At 38.1% G+C, this 14,203-nt stretch overlaps 1 protein-coding gene across 2 annotated transcripts in view; it reads right to left on the reverse strand.

Annotated features, from left to right (window-relative positions):
• The window catches only part of ppargc1a (peroxisome proliferator-activated receptor gamma, coactivator 1 alpha), a 54,892-nt gene that overhangs the window by 16,218 nt on the left and 24,471 nt on the right, over positions 1-14,203 (reverse strand). For both annotated transcript variants that reach the window (XM_007889042.2, XM_042341003.1), the window contains 3 exons: positions 9,884-9,929; positions 9,688-9,761; positions 1,101-2,049 (listed from right to left, as the gene is read on the reverse strand). In XM_007889042.2, coding sequence (XP_007887233.2) covers positions 1,101-2,049; positions 9,688-9,761; positions 9,884-9,929 — 1,069 coding nt within the window. The remainder of the gene's footprint in view (positions 1-1,100; positions 2,050-9,687; positions 9,762-9,883; positions 9,930-14,203) is intronic.

A 14,203-nucleotide genomic window follows, 5' to 3' on the forward strand; every position in this document is an offset into this window, starting at 1 on the left:
GCTGTTAAATATTGTCCTGTAAAGCACTCTACATTTAGGTTATTTCATAAGTCATGTCAGGCATCCAGGAAGCCAACCACCATGGCAGGAATAAATCTATCTCTGCCACTGAACTGATAGCAATAAAATGAAGAGAGGAAAACTCATCTAAGCTCCAGGGGAAGTACCTTTCAGTTAGAAAGCGAGGAAACATGATACCTAATGTACAGCATATTAATACGTTTCCATTACCAAATGGTGCAAAAGCTAGATCAGTGGCTGGGGGAAGTGCCATTCCTGATCACCTCATCAACATTCTTTTGCACATTTTATAATTTCATTGTTAGGATGGTAAAGATTTAAATGATAAAGATAAAATATATGTGTAACCTCAGGATCCAATAGAGAGCAAATTCTAACAGGAAACTGGAATTGCATCATGGTGGAATTGCATTTTGATGCATCATATTAGCTCCCCTCCAAAACCATTTACTTTGGAGTATAGTTCCCACGGCTCAGATAGTCATACTTCCAGTTATCAGAAGTCATTTCCATTTCATTTCCTTATTAAGCAATCCTGTTAGAAATTGCTACATGTTAGATCCCATAGCAACAATTGCAGACTAGAGTAGACCATGAATCAATTAAGTCTACTCATCCAATTTCTCAGAGATCCTTTGTTGCATATCTAGAAATCTCACAACCCTGAATCTTTTTTGTTGACATGAATTTGTCCCTTTTTTTAAGTTTCTTGTTTCACCACTATCCTCAGGTTGTACAACAAATATTGCTTGATCTGACTGAGTTATCGATGTTTCACTAGTAGAAATGTCGGAGTCTAACTTGTGGAATTTCTGAACAGATTTCTGGAATTTCTTGGAATTTCTGTTCGTGCAAAATGATGACTCGTTCCGCTAAACAGAAATTCATCAACGCCCAACCCTGGGAACTCTGCTTTGATCTACTTCCAGAGAGCAAAATCCCTGTAGACCAACAGAATTCTAATGGATTCTTCTTCAGAAATATCACAAATCAGATCTCATTGTTTATCTTTAATATTTCTAGAAACAGTAGATATTCCCATCCAATTCAAAGAGATGAAAGAAAATGCATTTCCTTACCTGGAGGAGGATCTGCAGTACGGAGACCTTGATCGAGAACGAGAGCAGGAGGAGCGAGAAGAAGCTCGAGATCTTGGGTAAGACCTAGATCTAGACCTTGTCCTGCGTGTTCTTTGAAAAGAGGCAAAAGCCTTTACTGAGGAGACAGAATCACTGCCTGGGGAGCTGGACAAAGAATGAGAACAAGATCTTTCTAACAAGAACCCATCTGGTGTTCCATCCCATGGATAGAGAAATTTGTCCGTTTCATCATCACTTTCATCAAACACACCGTCCATAGACATCCCTGCATTGAGATATGCAGGCAGCTTGGAATAATATTCAAAGCAAAAGTCTTTTTCTCGTTGATGGCTTGCCTTATCTTCTACTTCATCAAAGAAAGCTTGGCTAGGATGGCCAAAGTGCTTGTTTAGTTCAGCCCGGATTTCTTGGTCTTTTAGCTGTGTCTTGCTATTAGAGAAGGAAGCGGGCTGCATATTATGTTGCTGACTTTCTTTGCTGCACACTTGACTGACGGAGAGAATGCTTTGTGTTTGCTGCCTAGACAAGGGGTCTTTGCAGCCTTGGAGTTTAATGTCTTTGGGATCTTGGGATCTGAAGGGATCTCTGATATTTAGAGATTCTGCCTTTGCAATTATAAACTGACAGTAGTCATGGTCACCAAAGAGCCGTGTGCTTGACCGAGACATTTTCCTTTCCTCATTTCGGCCAAGGCTAAGTGCACTGGGTAAAACTGAAGTCTTACTAAGCTGGGCATAGAGTTCAGTTTGTTCGGGATCCTTCTTTGCAGGACTGCTTGGCGGAGGATTAGAGGCAGAATCACTTAAGCGTGATTTCTTTGGTGGTGGGCTGCGTACCGAAGAGCTGCAAGTAGCCTTATGTTTGACTGCAGTCTTAAAGGGATTATCTTGATTGGCTTTGTGTGGAGGAGTGGTTGGTGGAGTTAGACCTGAAATGAAAATGACAGCATATCTTTTCACACCAGTCAGTGATTGAAAGCTAACCATTAGAATTAAGAGCATTTCGAAACACTGGGCATTTTCAAATAACCAGGTACCGAAAGCTAATCACATTGTGATGTACTGAGTAAAGTGCTGCCTTGTGTGGCTGACAGCACAATTTGCATTAATGCAGAGTGCAACAGATTCTAAATGACTTGATTACAATGTTCCTGTCTCATTGCTGTTCATTATTTAAATGAAGTGCTACTAATGTAGTCTGAGTTTTATAAATGATATAGTATTCACTTCAGATTTGCACCAATATACGCAGCCGTATAAGACTATAAAGGATCTCCTTTTACAAAATAGTGCATACATGGATCTCACTGAAACATTCATTCTTTGTTTGTCTTATCTAAGTGCCCTGTATGATTTTGTTCAAACCAGCAAATGGAATATTGCTAATAGAATAACTTGTTAAATCTGCAGTGTTTAAATATTTCTTACTGTATCTTCTATACCTCATGATGCTCACCACTGCTGATAGATTTATGCAGACAGATGGCTGTTCTATGCTGAAGGCTGGCAACCAGCAGTTTATAGCCCTGTCATTATACACGCACAAACGCCCTGCATTGCAACATTGTATGGAATGTAATTTGGGTTATTATTCCATTGCCGCCTCTTTTCTGGTTGCATTCACGCTGCACGCTGCACTAAGTAACAAATAGCTGATATATATTACACAGACAGTAATTGTGTTGGGAAATTCATTTTGCGTAAACAATGTCATTGAAGCTTAAAATTTTCTAAATGAATCCTATTTTTTTAAATGTGCCATTCATTCTAGAGTATTACTTGTGTGTGTTTCACATTAGTATTCATATTTTCAAGAGTTCTGTGAATATAGGCAAATGATATCTTATACTGAAACTTAACTAATATCCTTCCCTGTTATTCTAGTTTGCTTTAGATAGATTTAGTGGACCACTTGTCAGATGTCACAAGGAACCCCTAGGCTACAATTCCTGAACACTGAGTATTCAAATAGGCCCATTTTTTATACTGTAGTGATTTCCGCCATTCAACTCACTTGCCACAGGTCAGAATATTCATAAAGCTTCTTTGTGTGACTTTGTATAAATACATATGAAATTTTAGGAAATACAATGTACTATCAATTGTGATTAATCCACCAAAGAACTCATTGAAAGCCAGTTGACGAGTATCTAACTCATTATATTTCTGCATCAATCACCAGTGTCAACTATTGATTACATTTCCTTTCAGTACTTTTAGAAAAAAGAGGAAAAATATGGTTTGCTTGATGCCTAGAGTATAGAAGTATAGAAATGTAATGTTATAAAGTTTTAGATGTGATTGACTAATTGTAACTATTCAGCACAATTTACATTGCATTTTGGTGAATAACTTCTATGGAATCATCCATTCAATCCCTTTCATTTTTACAATCATTCCAGATGCAATATAATCCAGCAGGTTTATATTGATTTATATAGGAAGCAGCATAAAAGAAGCCAACATCCAATTGCTCCTAAAACTGTTGTCACTTGTTTTCCAACATTGCTAGGACAGAATCACAATTTCAACCAAAGCACTAAGAAACCTCTTAAAAGAGTCACAGGACACTGACACCTTAAATATACAATGACTTACTTTTAGAGTAAAATCTGGTTACTTATTGTGGGATAAATTAGGAAGAAAAGCATGTGAGGTGCACATGCCACAGTTTGTAGAGTTTATACAAAAATAAAAAAAACAGATGACGCACAAACAAGTATTTTGAAATCTGCAAGGAAAATAATGTGACATATACCAGTTGTTAAAGTGTGAATATTAATCCCAGCACCAAATTAGTACTGTACCATCAAACAGGAAGTTCAAATGGATAACACCTGACAAAAACTTCCAACTGGTACTTATGTATGCATGAAAAAGTACTGAAGCCTGAGAGGAATAATATTCACACTGAAAAAAAATGTGATTTAATAATGGAAAAAACAATAGAAGGTGAAAACAGTGGTTATGACTAACTGGATGTAATTATAATGTAATTTAGTTACAACTTTAGCATAATTTGATAGGTACAATTGCAGAATGATTTTACTCCAAATTAGATGATTGTTTCAAATGTTTGTTTACTCAACAAATCTGATCACATGAGTTTTGAAAACCATTTAAAATATTTCACTGATATTCACTGATATGTGCTCGTACTGTTCCAAGTGCAAACGTTATTCACACCAGCCAGCATTTGGGGAAAGCAACTTGCATTTTTATAGCACCTCATACACTGAAAGTCTGGTAGTGCATTAAAGTAATTAACAGACTGTACAATTCAGAACAAGAGTCTTGTGGTCTGGACGCCAGGTTGAAGCAAATTTTCTCTATTGGGTGGAGAGTTAAAGGAAGGACCTGAATGCCTATGACAGTTACAAAATCAAACACTGCCTCTTCAAGTAGAAGGCAGTGTTTGGCACTGGAACTCCATCCCGCAGTCCCTCCGCCTCGCCCCCTCCCTTGCCTCCTTCAAGACCCATCTCAAGACCCTCCTCTTCGACCCAGCTTTTGATCACCCTCGTGCCCCCACTGCCCTCCACCCTACCCAATCCCGACCCTCAGCTTGGGTCCAAAACTCTGTCTGTCCAGCACCTTGGGACATCCTCCCGACGTGAAAGGCGCTATGCAAATTTAATTTTGTTGTTGAAGCAATCCCATCCCCCACTCCCATGTGTTCCTACTTCTGGATGGCAATATACCATCCCCATAGTAGCACTAGAATAAATGATCCATTTGTTGCAGTAGCAGTGTGTATAATGTGTACCAATGCATTCAGTACTACTACAATGGCGGAGACCGAATTCACACTGTTACATTAAGCCAAATAGCCAACTATTTTTAAACCGGAACACTTTTATGACTTAACTACTAATGTTAATCATCTCCATTATGAATAACTTCATGTAATTATAATAAAATTGGCAATTGCAGACAATTAAGTCTATCAGGCTTCTGGGCTTCAGCATTTCAATTTTATGCTCATTAAAGCAAGAGATGTCAGTCAAGGGAAATGGAATGGAATATTTTCCAGTTTGGGCACTCAGTGTTGGAATCAGGCACTCCCAGATCAAGTATGATGTTGCCACATGGACAGCAAAGCTCCTGTACTCTTATCTTAAAGGATTCATCATTCACAAGTCAAGAGTCGTTATTAGTCTCCTACATCCTTCTCAGTAACTGTACGGATCAACTTTTAAGACCCTCCACTCTCAAATGTTGGTCCACACATTTTGTCCACATAGCCCACTGTACCGTGATCTCCCACGGCTCTACTCCTTGACCCACTTTCTCTGCTCCGCTAACTCTGGTTTACTTCATTGTTCCCCTCCACCCCACCATTAGTGGTCAAACTTTCAGTCATTTGTCTCCGCCTCCGGACTCTTCCGAAATCTCTCTGCCTCGCTTCCTCTTTCATTCAAAATCCATCTGAAAATCTCTGTTTGACTGCCCCTTCTCTTACCTACACTCTAATTTTCTACCCAATTTGCACTCCCACTCTGCCTCCTGCAAGAAACATAATATATAAGCATCAACTGTTGTCATTGTTCATTATCGTTGTTTTCATTGATTAAAGAAATACTGTCCTAAAATTCCTCATCACACCATGAATTGTGCCTCTTGTTCTGCTGCTTTGTTATATCTGAAAATAATACAATTTACTTTTTCTGTCCCAACAAGCATTTTATGAACCTCCAGAAGACCTCTCAGACACTTGTTTTTAGCGCTCTACCTTATCTAGTTATTTCTAATAGCTCATCCCTCTTCTACAAAGAATCAGCCTCAACGTTCTCTGTATTGTCTCTAGGGTAATAAACATATGTCAGGGTACACTGCACAATATTCTAGGTGCATGCTGACCACGGAACCAGAGTTTGAGCATCATTTCCGGAAATCTGAATTTAACTGATTTTGTAATCGAGCCCATCATTTTATTCATCCATTTATTGTTATCTCAGAAATATTTGAGCATTTTGAGTGACAAGACAACCAACACTCCTAAATCTTTTTAAAGTTCTTCTTGAGAAGCTGATATTGGTGGAGGGGGTGGGAAATCACACCTGTGCCAATCTTTAAGAATGGATAAAAAAAGAGATATTTCACAACAGATTCATTAACACATTTGAATCTTGTTATAAAACATATCACTTTTCATTTCATGGAGGCAAGCACTGTCGATATTGCAAAATTGCCATGAATCATTCATTTGCTGACTATTTCCAAAATTCAATAGGTTAAATACTAACTTTTAAAATGCTTAAAATATTGGTTCTGAGTGGAGAGTTCCAGCTGATCATTAACACCTGGAATATTGGACGTAAGGGACTCATTCTCTACAGCATATTCTCTAATGTACTGTCATTCCTCACAATTGGTCAGGAGTGAAATTTTAACTCAGAACTATTCTTAATAATATTGTAACTTTAAGGGTCCTATAGGCTTTGTTAATTCAAAACTATTGCAGATAAAGGTCTCATGTCACAGAGAATTCATTTTAAAACTAATTTATTTGTCAAAGATTTTCTATAAACACTTCTGTGATATTAAATGGGAATCGCCTTTGCAAAAAAGACATTGACAAAACATTTGAAAATATATTTTTTCTTTTAAAAAACCTGAAGCAAAACAACATTATTATATAGAATGATGGCACTTGCCTCTTCTTGCTTCCTTTTCAAACAGTTAAAGGTTTCTCTTTTTTATGAAGATAAGGACCTTTAAAAGCCACACAAATGGATAGCAGGAAAGAAAAGGTAGTTGGTTTCCTGTGGTTGCTGCCAGAGTATTACGACTGTTGCTGCATAAATTCTGCTACCGGTGATCTCGTAGTCTAAGCTGACACTCTAATGCAGTTTTGGGAGGAACTGCATTGTCACAGGTGCCGTTCTTTGGATGAGATACTAAAACAAGGTCCTATCTGCCTCTTCAGGAGGATGTATAAGATCCCATAGGGGAGTTTCTACCAGTGTCCTCGCCAAAAAAAGGTAATTCACTTCAAGGCAAATTGACTACCGCATTCGTCTGTAAACACAGGGTCAATACACTTCACAGGAATCTAAACCTTTGAAAGTGCAATGAAGCGTGATATCAAATGAAAGGATTGTGTTTCTTTTTTTTGTTTTTGAAGGACACTGGCTCTGCACAACACAGGGACTGAGCCTGCCCAATAAGCTTCTACAAAAAAATTACAAGGAAAATGCATCATTATTTCAGAGTTGGACATTCCCATTTTTTGAATCATTACAATGTGTTGTGTGGTTTTCCCATTGGTGGCAACAAAAATGATAAGAGGAAAATCAGAAAATCCAGTCGCAGCCTGAATAAACAGGGTCAGGGAGCAACTAAGGTAACTCAGCAAATGGGGAAGACATGTCCACAAGAGGGCAACCTAGTGGTATTCTACTAGCAATAAGTCACACCACCTTCTGAGAACAGGCTTCCAAATGGTCATGACATTTGGAATCCAATGGAGAAAAATGCTAATTTGCATTGGATTTTTTAAAAAAATCTTAAATCAAAACATAGCCATAGCATATATATCAGAGGAAAAAAAATACCAAATGGACAAATTAATTGCCCAGTGCTCCTTGAATTTTTCTTGGTAGAAACTGTTGAAGTCACTTTGAAGGCATTCACATCATTTCCGTGCAACAGCTGAGGAGATCAGTTTATTTTGGACACAGAAGTAGAATTCCACCCCAATCCATAACTCTCTACCCAGTAAACTATAGTGGCCATTATCAGATAAACATACCACCAATGAAAAATATGTCCCCACATGACAAAATGTAGCAACATAATTTGGCAGCAAGAAATTCCACCTCAGATTCAAAGAATCATAATTAACATGGGATGAATCTCAAGTCACTGGTACACAGGGCAGCAAATCTCATTGTCTGATGGCGGGTATACTTACCAATGTTCAGCAGCCCAGCCAGTGCAGAATAAAATGCCCTCCCCACTAATGCCGCTAAATATACCAACAAATTTAATGAGAATCACTGGTCAACTGGATAAATGCTTGAGGAAAAAATATTGAGGGCTATGGGCAAAGCACAGGTGAATGAATCAGTGAAAGACATAGCAGCAGAGTAGACACAAAGGGCTAAATGACCTCTTCCTGGTCTGTTAATATTTTATGATTGTATAATATTTTTTATACCTTTGTATTTTTGATTCTGCTAGTTTGAACGGAAGAATTTAAGAGTATGTTTTGAAATATTTTCATTGCCCCCCACCCCCCCACACACATATACCACAAGATGGCTAGGAAAGAATTTCAACAGATTTAGTAACTTATATTTGAAATCCCCATGTACTTTACAGTGAATACTCAGTGGAGAAGTTTGGATGCAGAAGGTAATTCCCAAGTGAGAAAGTTATAAAGGTCTGCCTCGTGAGACAATTCTATTCTGTATTCGAAAGTTCCCTACTGAGTATTTTTGTTTACACAACATGAGCTTTGTGATAAATCATTTAAATGGAAATATTGAATAAATTATGGAAATGATGAAATGTGCATTAACAAAAATTTATCACAGTCTGTGTGCTCACATGTGTTGTTATAAAATTTGATGTGCCATTTGCACCTTTATTTTATGATTGATATGTATAGCATCTGCATGAGAGAACAAAGCTGGAATCTAGGCCTAGAAGCAGCACGTAGTGACTGGCTGTCTCTCATTGTTAATCATTAGAGAGAAACAAAATATCTCCTTTGCACAATAAAAAGCGCTTTCAATTTAATCATCATTTTAAAGATGATGATATCACAAACTGAAAATGAATGCTTTATTTTTTCATTAGGAACTTTAGGTTTGTCTTAAAATCAATAACTACATTAGAAAGTCTCTTTTAACGGTTTGGATCCAATTATATTAAATGAAATGGAAAAACAATGTTATGAATAAGAAGAGCAATATTCTGTTATTCTGTTATCAGTATTTTGTTGGGCACATTCCCCTGTGGTCCATTCTAAAAGAGCTACTCTTTTGTATTTAATGTATGCCTTTATCAAATAGGACCGTATCTTTTCAAAAATGCTGCCTAGATACCTTGTACCTGAAGGGTGAGGATTCATTAAATTAAGTCAAGATTGGGAAATTTTGTGGCTGAAAACTGGATGGAGAACACATTAGGGAAAAACCTTCTGAAAAGTTGTCAAATTTATAGTAATCGTCTTTCCTATGTTAAACAGAATCAAATCATATAAATTACAGCACAGAGGGCCATTTAGCCCATGAAACCTAAAATGGTGCTACCTAAGGCACAAATCTGTGCAGAAAATGTCCATGTTTCTATGTTGATAACTACTCTAATCTCTTCAATTGTTTATCCAATTCCCTTTTCAATATTATGGTCTCAGACAACTTTTGGTACAGCAATGTGGCCTCGCTATAACGCGCTTCACTATAGCAGAAATTTGCTCATCACATGGTTGCATTGTATACCCTGTTATTTGTGCAGAACTCCAGTTTTTGAAGAATATAGTTCTCTGCTACGGTAATGGAGGCTCTCAATCAAAGCAGCTTAACCATGCACAGATGGAGGAAACTATCATGTCTTACCTGGAGTACCAGAGAGTTGTACACTCAGCGTACGTTCAATGGTCTTGTTCTCAAAAGGGGAGCCCTTGGGATCACTGAAAAATATATGTTTATTTTTAATTTCCTTCAGTTGCTTAATCGATTTGCATCTAAAAATTTCAAATACAATGCTTCACTCAAATATGAGAAATCCTACAATTTTCTAAGAAACACTTACTTTGTTGATTCAGGTGTCAGGGGCAGGGACAAAGTAGTTGGTCTAGCTGCAAAATTTAAATAAGAAATGCTTTAGTTACTGGTAACCTAAAACATTAGCTTTTAGCTTTGCCTTTCTGTGTTGCATTTTGCCAATTACATGAAAAGAATACCTTAGCAAAATAAAGGGCCACATTTCGATTAAACAGCCACAAGTGCACAAAGTTATTCTAGAGGTTAATGAGCACATTGGAAGATATTTTTACTGTCGTTATCAAGTTTCTCCCTATACTCCTTGCCTAATGGTGTATTAAGACTCCCTTTTCCCTTATACTGTGAGTAAAGTTCCAAAGGCGCTTTGTATCTCCAGTACCTCCTTCACCTTATAGGATCAATGCATTTAGGAGCAGGAACCATGTCTAATTTTGCTTCTGAACTTTGGACCCCTAAAGCCTATTGTAGCATCCCTCCTGCTGCCCTGACTGAGATTGACTAACTCAGCACAGACTGCAGATTGAACCCAAGACCTTTTCAGTCTACATGACTCAACTACTCACTGCATTAACTCACCGAGCCATTGGGGGAAGCTGCACAGAAATGATTTGCTGTGTACTTTGATGGAAAGATTAACTAGTTTCCCTCAGGTGAAATCTTATCATCAAAATTACAAAGAATTGAAATAAATCATGCTCATTTGCAATAAACCAGTAATGATCTCAATATTGGAGAAACACCGCCAAAACATAGAAATGTTTGCATATCGTGGGGACTGGAAATCATTTATTTATGGCTGTATAAGAAATAGTTTTGTTTTATTCTATAATTATTAGGCTGTGCGCTAGATTTATTTTGACCCCTTCAGTAGCATATTACTGGCTGCAATGTTAATAAATCAGCTGATGCATTATCAAAGATTTATGATCGGAAAGAACACTTGATGCACAATACATAGTAAAATTGTAACACCTTAAAGCATTCCCAGAAGGAATTATAACCAAAATGAGAAGTAGTCACATGGTTGCCAAGAAAAGAATAAAATGAAAATAATAGAAATAGGAAAATCAATGCAAAAGAATTGTATCACATTTAAAATTAGCTGGATATTTTGTGACTATCATTTATTATACTAAAAGCAATTTGACACACCCATTACCATTTGTATACAGCAACAAAACTCATGAATAGATAACTACAATAAATCATAAGTCAGCAGTTTGCTTTTCATTATAATCTTAAGGTATAATGACAATTTTGTCATCATAATGACAATGCGCAGTACAATGACAATTTTGTTTAAAAGCAAAATTTGTTTTTAAGCTGCAGTTACGTGTTATACAGGTAAAGTCATATAAGTCGTATCAGTCAGGACCATAACATTTAATATGACTTACATATAGTATGAGTTACAGGCAAATTTGCATTAGTTGTATCGTATGGGGTTTTATACAACGAACACATACCAAGTACAAAGTCCTTGTCATTACCGTGTGTTTAGTAGTATCTGTATTGCCTGATGCCAGAATGACGGATCAAGACTTTGGTTTCTGCGCTTGTTTCAACAGAGTACACTGTACTATACTGCGCTTGCGGTACTTCAACACTGCAGCCAGTAAGTGCACATGCGGTGATGGGTCAAGATTTCATTTCCGCAATTGTTTCAAACGGAACATTGTGCATGCGTATTTCAATTCAGTGGTAAGTTCTCATGAGGTGACGGGCCAAGACTTGGTTTTCCATGCTTGTTCCAAATGGAACACTGTGCACGCATACTTCAATACAGCCAGTAAGTGTGGTAGTGGCATTACACGTTAGATAATTTACAATACAATACAAAATTACATTTGTAAAGCGCCTTTCACGTCGGAAGGACATCCCAAGGACTTAGGATGTCAGTCAGGACTTAGGATCTGAGCAGGGGATTGGAATCGGGGAGGATAGAGGGCAACCAGGGCAGGGAGGGTAGGGATAGAAGGGTGACCGAAGGCACGGTCGAAGAGGAGGGCCTTGAAGTGTGCCTTGAAGGCGGCAAGGGAGGGAGGGAGCGAGGCAAAGGGAATGTGGGATGGAGTTCCAGAGGGTGGGGGCAAAGAGGCTGAAGGCCCAAACCACCGATGGGCGGGGACGGGCCAGGCAAGGGACATGGAGCAGGCCGGAACCTGCTGAACGGAGGGAGTGGACAGATTGATAAGGGGTTAGCAGGTCGGAGAGGTAGGAGGGGGCAAGACCATATAGGGCTTTGAAGTTGAGGACAAAAATTTTGAACTCGATCCTCTGAAGGATAGGGAGCCACTGAAGCCAGGCGAGGGTGGGTGTGAAGGGGTCACGGAGCCTGGTGTGGGAGAGGACACGAGCTGCAGAGTTCTGGATGATCTGCAGCTTGTGGAGGGAAGGCCGACAAGCAGGGCATTGGCACAGTCGAGATTTGCAGTGAATTTAGGATTATTTGGGACCAGGAAACCATTATGATTTAGACATTTATCCAACGTATAAAATACAACTAGCGCTAAGAAATCTAAGCATTTTTTGGTAGGAAACTGAATGGGACTCGGATGCATGTAAGTCAAAGGCGATTATACAATTTATAAAGAGACGACTTGTGCGAGTTTTACTGTATTATTAAGTAGCAAAATTGATAAGCCAGTGACACATCCATAGAGGATGCACATTGGAGACTAGTGGTTTATGAACGGGCCAAAAGTCCCATATTTTGCAAAAATCAAACATGCATATTTATGTCATTCACATGATTGATAAAAGAATTGTGGGAAACTAATGATCAATGAGTTAGCAGACTGTCCTTTCAAATTGAAACTTGGATTTGAACACAATTCAGTCTAATAAGCTGTAAGTATTCCCTATTGTTGGTTGTAAAGATCCTAGGTAAAATGAGTTTGAGTTGGCCAAAATTAGCTTTCATCGACCATGGGGTCAGAGTGTATAAGAGCCTTGACTAGATCCGAGATGGCATGAAATTGACAATTTCACTCCTTAAGGCCTTAAGGATGGGTGTTGTTGGAAATGGATATGTTGTTCTAATGTTCTTCTGAAGAAGGAACTGAAGCATATTGCTGAGGCAATGAGTTACGCTGAAGCTATTTGTACTATACCTGACCTAGAGTTCATTCAAAAGACTTTAAGGACATAGATATAAAATTATAAAATAATTAAGACTCAAGTAGACACAAAGATGCTTCCTTACTTCCCCCCCCACCCCCCCCACCCCAACCTTACCCCCCAGTAGAAAAGCAGTCAATACTGAAAAACAGTTAATATTGTGCCGATTGATTCACTCCACAGTAAGTATCTGGAAATGAAGGTTATAGGCTAGCACAGACCAAAATGAGAAAATACTGCATTTAAAATTTCTTATATATACTGTTTGTAATCCAATTTCAGATTAGTACACTGTGAATGCCACTCTACAACTTGGACAGGTGTGTTGTGCTAGTTGTGCAAAACATGTGTAAATGAATGTGTACAGACAGAATTCCCAGTGTCTTCAATAATGTAATTATCAACTGATGAAAAGTACCATAGAATCTATAACCCTGGTTAATTATGGGCACATGGAATTCTTGCTGGACATACGGTTTACACAGAGTTTACACAATTCACATAATAGACCCACTATCTCTGGACTGGTGAGAATACGGACATCAATAATTATGATATGGAATGATATAATCAAAGACTGCAGAGTGATATGTATGATAATATCATGTAAAGCAGTCTAGCACTGGGGAAAAACAGATAAAAATCAATTTAATCTCTTCAAAATGATTTTGTAGCATTAAAGTATCAAAATAGATTTTAAAAAAACACACACCAGGAGCATTTATTTTGATGAAATACTAAACTCCTCTCCTGATGGTTTGGGGAGAAAATCTGCTGAAATTTCGTTCACTGACAGCAAAAAACATATTGCCCTTTCAGGAAACCGTCAATAACTGCACTTAAACACTGCTCAAGCATTGTAAATTAATACGTGTTGTGAATTCTGTACTCATTTAAATGATAATACAAAGTAATGGACATTTCCTCTTTGTCTCCGTGATAGCACAGAGCACTTGCAGGCTTGAATAGCACTGGTTAGTGTAGTTTCAGCTCCTTTTATAAAGTCCGAACAATGTCCTTAAATTCAACCTGAGAAGGGCACCTCTACAACAACAATGTGAAATGTTCTTTTGTATGCCAGCCATCCTTATCAGCCTCGAGGAGTGAGATTGCTCAACTCGTGCCAAATGAAGGATGGCTTTATGTTCTGGATTCATGCCAGCTGGGAACAAGTTTGAACCTGCTGTGACCCAATTCACTAGGAACTCTTAACTGCCATTAGACAGGA

Source organism: Callorhinchus milii, unplaced genomic scaffold (assembly GCF_018977255.1).
Source record: "Callorhinchus milii isolate IMCB2004 unplaced genomic scaffold, IMCB_Cmil_1.0 Scaffold1, whole genome shotgun sequence".
NCBI classification, from domain to species: Eukaryota; Metazoa; Chordata; class Chondrichthyes; order Chimaeriformes; family Callorhinchidae; genus Callorhinchus; species Callorhinchus milii.